The sequence below is a fragment of the Berghia stephanieae genome, chromosome 3 (genome assembly GCF_034508935.2).
Source record: "Berghia stephanieae isolate SIO BIC M18660-M18661 chromosome 3, UCSD_Bste_1.3, whole genome shotgun sequence".
In the NCBI taxonomy this organism is placed as follows: domain Eukaryota; kingdom Metazoa; phylum Mollusca; class Gastropoda; order Nudibranchia; family Aeolidiidae; genus Berghia; species Berghia stephanieae.
In genome coordinates, this window is record NC_088362.1 from 101289376 (window position 1) to 101304375 (window position 15000).

General features: G+C 36.5%; 1 protein-coding gene across 9 annotated transcripts in view; it reads left to right on the forward strand.

The window, feature by feature from the left end:
• Positions 1 to 15000, forward strand: part of LOC144968987 (stromelysin-3-like) — a 162929-nt gene that overhangs the window by 123182 nt on the left and 24747 nt on the right. For all 9 annotated transcript variants that reach the window (XM_078907917.1, XM_078907913.1, XM_078907912.1 and 6 more), the window contains 2 exons: positions 1090 to 1191; positions 3353 to 3645. In XM_078907917.1, the coding sequence (XP_078764043.1) occupies positions 1090 to 1191; positions 3353 to 3645 (395 nt within the window). The remainder of the gene's footprint in view (positions 1 to 1089; positions 1192 to 3352; positions 3646 to 15000) is intronic.

Sequence of the window (15000 nt, forward strand, 5' to 3'; positions counted from 1 at the left end):
TATATATATACATAGACGCACAATTCAGAATAAGATCAGCTGTGAGACTTTTTGACAAGTTGAAAATCATCTCTATCGATTGCTATTTGGAGTCAAAGTTTTCAGACCAAGATGAAGACTATAAAGTCTTGAGCATTACATACCCAAATTCACTAATAAACGTGCTCTACGCGATTTACAAGAAAATGTGTTTTGTCATAGCAAGACAAATGTTTTTATGTCTGGATGAGACTTATAGATAGTTCGAAGATGACGTCACTCAGGCCTTTGTTATTGTTTCTGCCATCCGCGTTTGTGAGTTGTTCTCACTAAACTGTATTAACCAGACTATAAAAGTTCATGGTTACACAGAGTTTGTGTGTTGGTCCGTTATATTTTCCGGATGGCAATGTTATGAGCTTCTTAGCCAAGCGCATACTATCTATAGGCGATCTCAAACTAAGTACATTGGTGCTATGCTCTGATCTTTGGAATCTAAATCTGATCCCTATTTGTTCCCAGATCTCCTATGTCTTACTTTTTCTTGGGTGCTTTAATTGTAATTCTAGAACTTTTTACTATCCCATTTTCTTCCTTTTTACTGGCGCTGAATTAACCTAAATGTGATGCAAGCGCCGTAAAACCCTTAAAAACAAAAAACAAACAACATCCAATGAGCTTCTGACTCGACATATCATAGAGCTGTTATTTGAGATGGGTTTGTTTGTTTTTTTCTTGGTGTTTTTCTCTCTGATTTTTCTTAATATTATACAACTTTTCAGATATTTGATACTTCTATTCAGGGCAGCATGGCTCAGCGGTACGGTCTTTGCTTCGTACCCGTTGAGTGGCCTTGAGCAAGTCATCTCGCCCTAGCTCATTTTGCGGCGCTGCACTGCGGCTGACGCCTGGATTATTCCAGTCTTCCCTTGGAATAGACCCTAAAGACAAATTTCCCCTTGAGGATGAATAAAGGGAATTTTATTTATTTATTTTATTTTTATTAATTTATTTATCATTTGAACACAACATCAGTTACCCAACGACTTCACCAGTACCTGATAACATCTTTTAAAAATTCTAATTTATTCATTTTTTCCCCACAAACAGAAATACTTGGCACAATTTGGTTACCTCAAAGGACCGAGTCGGGAGACACAGAATTTACGAAGTAGAGAAGAGCTGGAACGTGCCATCAAAGCATTACAAAAGGTTGGTATTTAACATTCATATATACTTCCATTTCTCTCCTCCCCAATCTCTTCCACCTCCTCTTTCCCCTCCTCCTCTTCCTCCTCCTCCTCCTCCTCCTCCTCCTCCTCCTCCTCCTCCTCCTCTTTCCCCTCCTCCTCCTTTCTTTTTCTTCTTCTTCTTCTTCTTCTTCTTCTTCTTCTTCTTCTTCTTCTTCTTCTTCTTCTTCTTCTTCTTCTTCTTCTTCTTCTTCTTCTTCTTCTTCTTCTTCTTCTTCTTCTTCTTCTTCTTCTTCTTCTTCGTCTTCTTCTTCTTCTTCTTCTTGAGGGTAAATTGTTGATCTATAAAGTTAACTATACCGACTATTTATTGTTTTTCCCTAAAAAAAAACAACGAATTTTAACATTTTCAAGTGTGTAGGCCTTTAATGACTTCATGAAATCTGGGCGCATCTTTTGTAAGTAAATTTGACAACTGGAACCTTACAATATTATTACTACAGCAAAGGCATTGATAACATGAAATGGAGGCAGGGTGGTGCCGAGTATGACTCCCCACTTTGTGGCTTTGAGCAAGTAACATCGTCCTAGCACACTTTACGGCGCTGCACTGCGGCTAACAGCGGTCTGGGTTATTTCAATCTTTACATAGAATTGACACTAAACAAAAATGTACCCTTGATGAAGGATTATTGTAATCTTTGATCAATAATTTATGGCATTATTATTAATATTAAGGGCATTCAAGGGATTTTATCCTATTTTGTCCTATACCATATGTTATGTTAAGGAAATTAAAAAATATATTTTATGTTTTTATAATGGTATTGTTTCCAACGCGGTTCAAACCCACCATCGTACGATCCAAAAGCTCATGAGTTAACCGCTACGCCATCTGCTAGCCTGCTTGTGATAATGATATTATAATTATAACATTATTTACTGCTTCAAACCACTTAACACTGGTGGGTTCGTACCTCTTCTACAATAACAACTCACTTAGGGATGACCCAAATGGTATTAACTAATGTCATCATAATCAAGGTTAAAAGGAAATTCAGGAAAATTTGTACCCTCAGCTGTTTACAGCTGATATTGTCTTTATGACGAAATCCATACATAAATTCATATTTATATAGTTAAAGGGCTGATCAAGTTTGTATGAAAGGGGTGCAGGAATTCAGGAAAATTTGTACCCTCAGCTCTTTACAGCCGATATTGTATTTATGACGAAATTCATACATAAATTCATATTTATATAGTTAAAGAGCTGATCAAGTTTGTATGAAAGGGGTGCAGGAATTCAGGAAAATTTGTACCCTCAGCTCTTTACAGCCGATATTGTCTTTATGACTAAATTCAATTCATACATAAATTCATATTTATATAGTTAAAGAGCTGATCAAGTTTGTATGAAAGGGGTGCAGGAATTCAGGAAAATTTGTACCCTCAGCTCTTTACAGCCGATATTGTCTTTATGACTAAATCCATACATAAATTCATATGTATATAGTTAAAGAGCTGATCAAGTTTGTATGAAAGGGGTGCTGGAATTCAGGAAAATTTGTACCCTCAGCTCTTTACAGCCGATATTGTCTTTATGAAGAAATCCATACATAAATTCATATTTATATAGTTAAAGAGCTGATCAAGTTTGTATGAAAGGGGTGCACCTCAAAGGGCTTTTCAGGTGGTCCTTGGTCAACAGCAACATTTAACACTAGGTAGAAACAATGACGTCTTTTAGGCGAAATTATCTATTTTAATGGACAGAGGCGATGCTGTTAACAGGCAGGTACACATTTTACACCTGAGTAAGGTGAGAGAATGTGAGTAAAGTGCCTTTTACAAGGACTCAACTATGCACCGCCTTAGAGCGAGACTCAAACTCAGGACCTTCCGATTTGAATGCGAGACCACTAGACCATATTATTATAGTCGCACTATGTGAAGTAATATATATTATAGTTTGTACTCACACTTATTGTTCCTGACACTATCAGAGCTAATAATTCTGCTGACTTCCATAACTTACTCTATTACAACTAAGAAAAATATGTAAAGATAACAATCGCCCCATTAACTTTTGTATTCTCTCTTCTTTTTCTCCCCCCCCCCCCCCCCAACCCCTGCCAACACACACACACACACACACAAACACACACACACACACACACACACAGGCAGGAGGACTCCCACAAACCGGGGTAGCCGACGCGCGTACAGAAAATCTACTCATGAAACCCCGTTGTGGCAACAAAGATGAGCACATCAACGACGGGCGGTACTCGAACTACCGCTTTAGATCGGCTGCTGCTGCTGGTCGACGCAACAGTGGCGATGGCTATTCCAGTAGTAAAACTCATAATATTGATGACGGCAAAACATACAGATACAGAAGGAGGAGAAGCCTTAGTCGACAAAAACGTTTTACGACATCCAGTTCCAGTTGGAAACACACGGACTTGACTTTTCGGTGAGTAACCATGATATTTTGTGATTTGATAATGATTATGATTTTGATTATGATGATGATGATGATGATGATGATTGATTTGGTGCCTGGCACCGCAACCGTCTTTTAAAAATGCAATACAGAATATTGAAAAAAAAAAACCAAAAAAAAACTGAGAAATGGTATATATACCGCCTTTTACTTATTTGAATCAGTCTTTTCTTTAATATTTTTCTTTCTTGTATGCTTACAAATATAACACGTTTTAAGTCATTTTCTTCTGATTCTGGCACCACCTTATACTGTAAGCATGCCACGCCGCTGATGATGATGATGATGATGATGATGATGATGATGATGATGATGATGATGATGATGATGATGATGATGATGATGATGATGATGATGATGATGACTGGTTCGCTTGAGATTTGTGCAGACCTTATATAATATTGGCCTTGTTTCGTTTTCTGATTTGGTTCTGCTTTTTGTTAGGTGGCCACTTCAGATTTTTTTAGAGACTACCCACTTATAAGAGAATGACATTTTCGTATTCGAGTATCTGTTTCATCATCATGATCTTCATCAGAATTATCATCATCGTTGTCGTCGCCCTCATCATCATCATCATCATCATCATCATCATCATCATCATCATCATTATCATCATCATCATTATCATCATCATCATCATCATCATCATCAACAATAACAACTTCGTCGCCGTCGTTGTGATCATCGTAATTATTGTCCTTTAAGTTATCGGCCCTATTATCATTGTTATTATAATCATTATCGTTATTGTTACCATTATATTTTGTCCACATTTAATGGGAGAGAAGAGATTGAGAGAGGGTGAGATAGAGAGTGAGAGATAGAGACAGAAAGACTGTCTGTGCGTTTTGGTGTGTGTGTGTTTGTGTGTGTGTGTGTTTTGTGAAGCGAAAAAGGGGAGTCATCAATAATTATTGATATAATAATTCATTGTATAAATTAGGTCGGGAGGGAGATGCGAGTATATTCCATAACATGATATTATCGTTCATCATCGGCATTATATTTCTTCCTTTTTCAATCTCTCTCTCTCTCTCTCTCTCTCTCTCTCTCTCTCTCTCTAACTCTCTCTAACTCTCTCTCTCTCTCTCTAACTCTCTCTTTTTCTCTCTCTCTCCTCTCTCTCTCTCTAACTCTCTCTTTTTCTCTCTCTCTCCTCTCTCTCTCTCTAACTCTCTCTTTCTCTCTCTCTCTAACTCTCTCTTTCTCTCTCTCTCTCTCTCTCTCTCTAACTCTCTCTCTCTCTAACTCTCTCTTTCTCTTTCTCTCTCTCTCTCTAACTCTCTCTCTCTCTTTCTTTCTTTCATTCTTTCTCTCTCATCTCTCTCTCCTCTCTTCTTTTTTTTCTTCATCTTTCTTCTCAACTCTTCTCTCCTTTATTTTTTTCCACTTTTTCATCTATCTATCCATCCTTCTATTCATTTATTTATCTAGCTATCTATTTATGTATAGACATAATATATATATATATATATATATATATATATATATATATATATATATATATTATAAACTCCTCGTCAACCATATATCTATATTATTGTATTGAACTTCGACCCTTGTTTTCCCTTCTAAATTATGATCTCCGTGAGAACGCGCATCCCATAATATTATTTGTGCATCCGTGAATCCATGCATTAGATACATGTGTACATGTTTAACTCACTCAACCCTAGAGACTTTTGCTACTTTTCAAAATTGAAATAAAAATGTATTAAAATGAGCATGTACATAGAGAGTTTTATTCAACTATCATTAAAATGCAAAAACTGAAAACATTAGCTTTGATACTACGCCTATAAGTTTTCTCAGAAAAATTTTAACAAATAGGCATGGGGTAAAAGTAACCTGGGTAGACTACGGATGTAGTCGGTGTTAGGGTTGAGTGAGTTAAATAATGTAAATCAATGACTAATAAATAACTAAGTGTGCATCCTTGTCTCTTGGTAACGTATTTCATTGCTATGCTAGTTCATTCCCAAGGATTCCAAATAGACAAACTAAGTTTCGTTGTCTGTTCACCCAACATGTACTTATAGAGTATGCGCTTGGCTTAGAAGCTCACAACATTGCCATCCGGAAGTATAACGGACCAACACACAAAACTATGTGTAGCCTTAAACGTTTATAGTCTGGTTAATACAGTTTAGTGAGAATTACTCATAAACGTGGATGGCAAAAAATGGCACTAATTAATAACAAAGACCTGAGTGACGTCATCTTCATTCTATCTATATGCAGGTCTGACACCCGAGCCCAATTATGGGCCTAGATTAACAGAGTTGTAAAGGACAATATTTTGCGTCATTTTTTTTTTTTTTTTAGATTTCCATTAGAACAATGATCCCATGAGGAATTGGGTTATCAGACCCACAAATAATTGCACGTCGAAATCACCCCAGCTAGACAAAATGTATAAATTTTGAGACTTCTTTAGAAGTTGTATTTCAACCCTTTAGATGTCTCGGGTTTAAGACTTTTAGACAAACTGGGCTCCGTCACAATCGATGGATAGTTGAAGTAAAGTTTATTCTGGCCCAGCAGTGAACGGGTAGCTGAGTCTGTTAGATTTGGCGGAAAATACTTTGCGATAGACTAGCGTCCTATACAAAAGCTAACAAGCAATTGCTATTGTCCGTTTCACGCTATTGCAACCGGGGTAAAACTCCGGCTACATGGCCCTAAGCCTAATGGCTCTGAAAGACTATTTCATGTTGAGTCAAACGGTTTCAATCGAGCGTGGTCAATTACAGAAAGAGTGACAATAATGATTGTAATAAAACTTTGCACTTCTTGTTGTATCCTTGAGTAAAACTTTTCACACACACACACACACACACACACACACACACACACACACACTTCAGCCACTCGATGAAGTCATGAATGATGGCCACCTGGCTATAATCAGTTTTGGATGGTACTTTAGTGCGAGAACAAAAAGACCACTTAAACTGTATGTAATGGAAATTTGGTTGATTTTGACTTGTGAGAATAGCAGATGAAGCGGATTAGGCATGTTGAAGATGTAGAATTGCTCTCTCTCTCTCTCTCTCTCTCTCTCTCTCTCTCTCTCTCTCTCTCTCTCTCTCTCTCTCTCTCTATCAATCTATCTATCTATCTATCTATCCAAATGTGTAGATATAGATGTGTATTTTGATAGTTTTCAAGCTCCATTGAAATAGACGATTCAACCCCCCCCCACCCCCCCACACACACACACACAAAAGAAAGAAGAATTAAATAGCCATTCGTGTCGTTTGTCCCAGTTTCTATGGCTTGAAAATAATGAGTTGTCACTGTTGACTATGTACCTATGTCCGTTGCAAAGCTGCAAGGTTTATGTAGACATAAAGTCGTTTAAGTATAAGAATTAAGCTTCGAGTTTGTGAGTTGAAACTTTAAATGATGTCATGTAGGAAAAACGTTTGATCAACACCATCAAACGCTTAGAGTATGGTGTCTCGGAGTTATAGCTCTATATAAGTTTTCAGCATTATTATTATTATTATTATTATTATTATTATTATTATTATTATTATTATTATTATTATTATTATTATTATTATTATTATTATTATTATTATTATTATTATTATTATTATGCATTAGATTGGATACAATGACTATGAGTCAGGAAAGCGAGTGTTTTCACAAATCCAAACCGATTAGATGCAGTTATAGTATTATTAGTCGTTTATGGGATAGAAACCCAAAACGTTGACCTTATTTGTGTTCAACATTTCGTTATTTTTACGATTGCTGTCTCGAACTGCAGACACAAGCAATGTATTTATAGTATTTTACATGATAAGGAATAACATAACAGCATGAGATCTTGATGGTTTTCATTTTTCAGCTCGCGGGAAAATTCACCAATCGGGAATCGCGATGTGTCAGGTTATTATACAACTTTGAAAACAATATTTTTGTAAAGGCAACAATACGCGTTAATAATACATACATAAACACAGGATAGAGCGTTATGATAAAAACATCATGCCTATGTGACTCACATTCTTTTATTAACCTCTGCATTTCCAGTTTTGTTTTGTTTTTGTTTTTGTTTTTGTTTTTGTTTTTTGTTGTTTGTTTTTTTTTTGAAGGGGGGGGGGGTTACATTTGTTTGTTTTTTTTTTTTTTTGGTTTTTGGTTTTGTTTTTATGTAACCAAATAAAGACGTCAATACGCTTCAACAGTCGTAACGTCACTTCCCTTGTAATGACGCATGGTAACTTAGTAACTGGCTCTAAACTATCGGAACAATGGCGGACGCCCTTATGAAATATTTCTCCAACGAGCATAAAAGCGTATCCAGAGGAGAAAAACATTTTAAATGTGATCATGTTTTGACTTTTACACATTCTGATCATAAGACATATGAAAAGTTCTAGCCAGCGTGAAAAATAAAAAGTACCGATTTTCTTTGTTTAGAACCACGATGGTCGCCGTAGAAATCCAGAAATTCTTCCGGAGGCAAAAATCACGCAAATGCGTAGCTATTGAGTATTTCATATAACACACTAACCACTAAGCGTGCTCAAAGTCCTTTACAAGAGATCTCTAGCCAACCGCAACACTATAATATGTAGGACGATATGTGGAAGACGATATTTCATTTTTTTTTATTTTTTTTTTTTTGTGCGACAGAGACAACGCTGTTAACGGCAGGGTGCTCAACTCATCTTAGACCTGAGTACGTTGTGAGAATGTGAGTAAAGAGCCTTTTCCAAGGACTCAACTATGCGCCGCCCAGAGTGGACCTCGAATCGTGGTCATCGTAAAGTTATGGCCTGATACCGTAGCCATCGTTATGTTATAGCCTGAGACTGGAATCCAAAAGGACTGGCAGTTTGACGTCATTATTTGGTTTTTGCACCGCCTTGTGAGTTGTCGTTAGTAGAGCTTATGGAAACAAGTTATTTCATTGGTTGAACTATTGAATACATCTCACGATTTGTTTTCTTTTGTGGCAAAAGACTGGCATTTTGACGTCATTTTTTGGTCAGTATCAGGCCATAACTTTACGAAGGCCACGCTGATACTGACCAAAAAAAAATGACGTCAAAATGCCAGTCTTTTGCCACAAAACAAAACAAATCGTGAGTTGTATTCAATAGTTCAACCAATGAAATAACTTGTTTCCATGAGCTCAACTAACGACAACTCACTAGGCGGTGCAAAAAAAAAAAAAAAAAATGACGTCAAACTGCCAGTCCTTTTGGATTTCAGTATCAGGCTATAGATAGTATGCGCTTGGCTAAGAAGCTCATAACATTGCCATCCGGAAGTATAACGGACAAATACACAAAACTGTCTGTATCCATGAACGTTTATAGATAGAATGCGCTTGGCCAAGGAGTTCACAACATTGCCATCCGGAAGTATAACGGACCAACACACAAACTCTGTGTAACCATGAACGTTTATAGTCTGGTTAATACAGTTTAGTGAGAACAACTCACAAACGCGGATGGCAAAAACAATAACAAAGGCCTGAGTGACGTCATCTTCGAACTATCTATAGTCACACGTGCTAGCGAAATCCCAGGTTTGAGAGGGGTTTTTTTTTCCATAATGAGGGTCATTTAAATCGATCGATAGTTGAGGGTGAGATTTCTGACCAACTTTTTAAATATGGGGTTTTTTCCCGAGCAACAACAACAAAAAAAACCCCAAAAAAAGAACACGATTTCAATTTCATATAGATATCTATCTGATCATTTTACCTTAATATTAACGATCTTGTGTGGTTTTTTGGTCTAGTGGTATGGTATGACACTCGCCTTCGGATCGGAAGGTCCTGTGTTCGAGTCCCGCTCTGAGCGGCGCACAGTTGAGTCCTTGGAAGAGGCGCTCTATTCACATTCTCTCATCGTAGTCGGGTGTAAAATGAGTACCTGGCCGTTAACAGCTTTGTCTCTGTCCGAAAAAATTGTAATATCGCCTAATAGACATCATGTCCCGTCCTACATTTTTTATTGTTGATGATGGATCAGGACCCCTTGTAATGCTTTGTATAAAACCGTAAGTTTAGTATCCGCTTTATCCCGACCGACATATCACCAGTTGGACGCTTTGGGTCACAGTTATTTTTCACTCGTGTTTCTATCAGATATTATATTATGACCGGATCAAAATTAAACCAGTGAGTAGGTACATCTTTGTCCGCTTGATACATACAAGTTGTTAGGAGTGTCTCGTAAGCGCGAAGAGTCCCGTGAGCGCCCTTTTTGGAGGACCACTTGAGCAAGTTGCCTGGTTCGGATTGTTTTCATGCACTTAAAATTCCAACTCAATTAAACTGAAGCACCAGCATCGTTTTGCCATCGTCATCACCTTCATCATCATCATCATCATCATCATCGTCATCACCTTCATTATCATCGTTATCGTTATCATTCTTCTTCCCCCCCCCTCTCTCTCTCTCTCTCTCTCTCTGTGTGTGTGTGTGTGTGTGTGTGTCTCTCTCTATCCCTCTCTCTCTCTCTCTCTCTCTCTCTCTCTGTGTGTGTGTGTGTATCGATCTATCTATTTCTTTCTCTCTCTCTCTCTTTCTCTCTCTCTCTCTCTCTCTCTCTCTCTCTCTCTCTGTGTGTGTGTGTGTGTGTGTATCGATCTATTTCTCTCTCTCTCTCTCTCTCTCTCTCTCTCTCTCTCTCTCTCTCTCTCTGTGTGTGTGTGTGTGTGTATCGATCTATTTCTCTCTCTCTCTCTCTCTCATTCTCTATCTCTCTTTTCTCTCTCTCTCTCTCCCCTCTCTCTCTCTCTCTCTCTCTCTCTCTCTCTCTCCCTCTCCCTCTCTCAGTCACTCATGTAATCTACATTATATGTTAATCTCGTCCCCCTTCATTCACAACCACCCAGATGTGTGTATCGCCATATTCAACTTTTGTCTCTTTTTGTGGCGATACTCAGTAGCTACCTTTCTTTGTGTGACAATTTAGGTCCTAAAGACGACTGATGGAACAATAAATAATCAGAACTTGTTTCTTTTTAAGAGTTTTACGGCACATAGTTGAATCCTTGGAAAAGACTCTTTACACACATTTTTTGACCGTCCTTAGTCAGTACCTGACTGTTATTAACCATGTCTCTGCCGGAAAAAAAATTGTATTGTCGCCTAACAGGCGTCATCATGTCTTGACCTACGTGTTATGTGTTGCTGTTGGCTAGGGACGCCTTGTGAAGTGCTTTGAGCATATTTAGTGGATATTGCGCTATATAAATGCTCATGTTTTTGAAAATTATTATTATTATTATTATTATCATTCAGGGTGAAACCAACCATCGTTATGAGAGCCCCAGTCTGGGCAAATAAGTGTCGGCCGTGTAAAGAATGAAAAGTAAAGGCATATTAGTACATAATATCATAAGTATCACTCTAATAATTGTCAAGTGGCTGTGTTCAAGCACACCATGCCATCTCCAAACCCGCCCGAGTATGTATTTCACTTGTATCGCCATCGTATATGGATCCTTTATTTCTTCAAAGTTCGCCAATGTGATATCGTGCGATGTGATATCCGTTTCCGGTTACGGGCCGCGCATCGACGAAACAGCCAATCAAATGTCGCCACTTGAAGAGCTCTTTGCAATCCTAAGGTTTATTAAAGTCGCCCTATTTGCCATTATGGACAGACCAGCTCCAAGCATTCTCCTTCGGCCGTTTGATATTCACTCTCTGTAGATTGAGGTATACTTGGTTTTATTTTGCAGGTTTTGTTATTTTGTTCTTTTCGATACATTGATCTTGTCAATATTTCGGTTCAGTTATCTTTTCAAAAATTATATTCATTCCGATTAAGGAATAATATTTTGTCAGATGTTGAGTTTCGAATTGTTCCAATGTGACACTATTTTTTTTTCTTTATTGAGTTTTGCCTTTGACAAATTTTGTTGTCCGGATTTTTAATTCAAAGTTAACTTTTACAGTTTGTATTTTGGTTTCTTGTTTTTGCACACCGTTAGACAATTTTCCTTTATCATTATTTTTCAAAAATTATATATATATATATATATATATATATATATATATATATATATATATATATATATATATGGTTACAATTAGGTTTTAGTTAGACGTTCTAGCTTGTATCAAAGAGAAGTCCTAAAAATAATCATTAGGTTTTGAGCAAATAATATCTTTATCAAACGTGTCGTGACTTAATAGCTGAAATAAATGTAGAGTCTTAGTCATTTTTATTTTGTAACCTATATCGCACTCTTCTACTTCATCATCTTCTTTCTTCTTCTTCTTCTTCTTGAACTATAATTTTTCTCTATCCTTTCTCTCTCTCTCTCTCTCTCTCTCTCTCTCTCTCTCTCTCTCTCTCTCTCTCTCTCTCTCTCTCCTCATTGTAATACTCACCATAGTTTGCTCACGTTTTAATTTTTTTTCTTCTTTTCTTTTTAGATAATATAGACCACAATACTCACCGTACCGTGGGAAAATGTTCTGTCTTCACAACCTGTTAGAAAGGTTTAAACGACTTACATGCGCGTGAAACGGCACTGCCAACTCAAAAATAATAACAGTTAATTTATAAACATACAATTTCTAAATTTGCTTTTTGAAACTTGAAAATTTTTTGATATTGTGTTTACACTATGAACACGTTATGATAACGCCATTCAAACGGCTTAGCAATGATTCATCAATGCGTGAATTCTAACATAGAAATATTTTAAAAAGTAAATGAAACAAAAGAAAATGGAGAACAAAGTGGATTTTGGGTTCAACTCAATTCAAACAATGGAATATTTTATGCCTTGTATAAAATGCCAAAGTCGCTCTCTCTCTCAATTTAATGGCATTGTCTTAATGCTTTCAGATCGCGAGGCATCTGAACTTAAACCTGGGCCTATTTTATTTTAACTTTTGAGAAAGTCATTTCGATGAACGTGGTTCCTTTGCTGTTTATAATCTTTGCTTTGTCGGAATGAGCTAAATTGGCAGCCAATATTGAAAGTTGAAAAAGAGTTGCTAAGTGACGAAACAGGTTGATGGTTTTGGAGAGAAGACAGGATGTAATTATTAATATATTATCTTTTTTGTTTCTTTCTCAGCTCTATCTTAAGGAATTCTTCGAAGTCTTACAGTAATTGTAACATCATGGTCTTGTCTTGTTCATTCGAAATGAATGAATATTCTTCTTTGATTTTGTTTTGTTTTGTTGTTGATTATTGTTTGTTTGTTGGTTTTTGTTGGGTTTTTTTTGTGTTCTTTGTTGTTTTGTTTTGTATTTGCTTTTGTTTTGTTTTGTTTGCTTTTTGTTTTATTTTGTTGTTGATTTTTTGTTTTGTTTTTTTTTGTGGTTTTGTTTTCGTTTTTGTTTTTTGTTTGTTTGTTTTTTGTTGTATTTTTTTTTGGGGGGGGGGGTTGTTTTGTTTTGGGGAGGTGGTTGTTTGTTTGTTTGTTTATTGTTGTGTTTTTTTTCTTTTTGTTTTGTTTTGTTTTTTGTTTTTTGTTTTTGTTTTTGGTATACAATATCAGCTCATGTCAATCATCTATAATTCTAGAATGGTAGGAGCAATGACGTCATCAAGGACCAACCCTCGGATTTTCAGTATTCTACTCACCATCCCGCCCTTGCCACAGGATTGGCAAATGTTATGACGTCCTTTGTCATTTTAAAAATTCACCTCACTTTTAAATCTCCACGTCGGAATAGCAATAGCAATAATGTTTCTCGCGCCGTTTTACCGAAACGTCCGTTGTGTCTATCTATTACTCGTGGTGTGTAAAATCATCATTGTCTACACACACACACACACACACACAAACACACACACACACACTCACATCACACGCTTGTCTCTATCCCTAGATATAGATATTACAGGCACGTACCCGCGACACAGTTTCCTATTCTTCATATATTTTTTTCCTTCGGTTTATGGATTATTGTCTTTCTATGCCCTTGTTTTTTAACTTCATCCCGCTTGCATTCGTCTTGACTTCTTCTCTTCGAGATCCGTGTATGTATTCTAAATTGAAATCTTACGTGTATTACTTCAGTTATATAAATATATTGTATTATACGACTTGGGCATGCTTGACGGGTTTGAGTGAGTTATTGAATGAATATAATACAAAGTAGCGGAATACCCATTATCTTTTTAGTCATTTTGGAAGTTGTTCGGGATTTGTTTTGTATCTTTTTAAAAAAATTATTTACAAGTTTCGCCTTTTTAAATTACTGTAGTTGTAATGACTTACATGCGTTAGGGAGTGGTGTAAACGCGGTAAAAATATTTTCTTTTTTTTCTCTCTCAAATTTTCTTCTTGGAATTTGAGGTATCTATTCTTATATTACGGCGCCGTTTACTCACGCGCGTTTGCAACTCATTTGTATTTGCGTTGTGTTGTGTGTAGGTTTATTTACTCACGACGACGAGATGTGTTTAAGGGCTAGTGGTTTACATTATATTATTATACTTATAAGGTGGTTTCGTCAGGTTTAAATTTATCTCCATGAGAGTGATGCTTTCGTTTATACGATTTTAACATCCTTTACGACTTTTTATTAAGATCATGTCACTGAAAAACACGGTGTTTTCTTTGATTACCCTTTGAATTCAGTTGTCTTTGTTTGACTTGACTAGTTATAGACTCTCTGTCATGAGAAAATGGTTGACTTTCTTTTTTGTTTGTTGTTTGTTTGTTTGTTTGGGGGTTGTTGTTTTTTTTTGGGGGGGGTTGCGTGTTTTGTTTGTTTTTTTGGGGGGTTGTTAATTTGTTTTTTTTGTTTTGTTTTTTTTTGTTTTTTGTTTCTTCTTTGTTGTTTGTTGTTTTTTTTCGCGATCCATTTCTTTTGATTGTTTGTATGAGGATTTACTCACTGCTTCGAGAGTTGGTCATATCCAGCGACGAGATCTGCCCATTTCGAGTCCTTATTCAGTCGGTTGAAGGTGTTGATTCCACTCATCACAACCTGCTTGAATGAGGATTTGAGATGGGGCCCAACGCCTGGCCAGCAGCCGTCTTTCATGACGTCACAGACAATGTCATCGGATCGCAAAAACCTCGACTCCCTTAACAGGATTGTTGATAGTTGTATAAGGATACATATAGTTCTTTGGCGGATAACTTTTTTTTTCAATATGCCTCTCAAATTTTGTTAATCTTGTTGAGTTTGTATACGGCATTTCATTTCTTTTGTTTGTTTGTTTGTTTGTTTTTGTTTTTGTTTTTTTTTGTTTTTGTTTCTTTGTTGGGGTTTTTTCTTTTTTTTTTTTTTGGGGGGGGGGAAGGGGTTGTATTTTTGATTTGTTTTTATTATTATTTTTTTCCCTTTGTTTTTTTTTGTTTTTTTT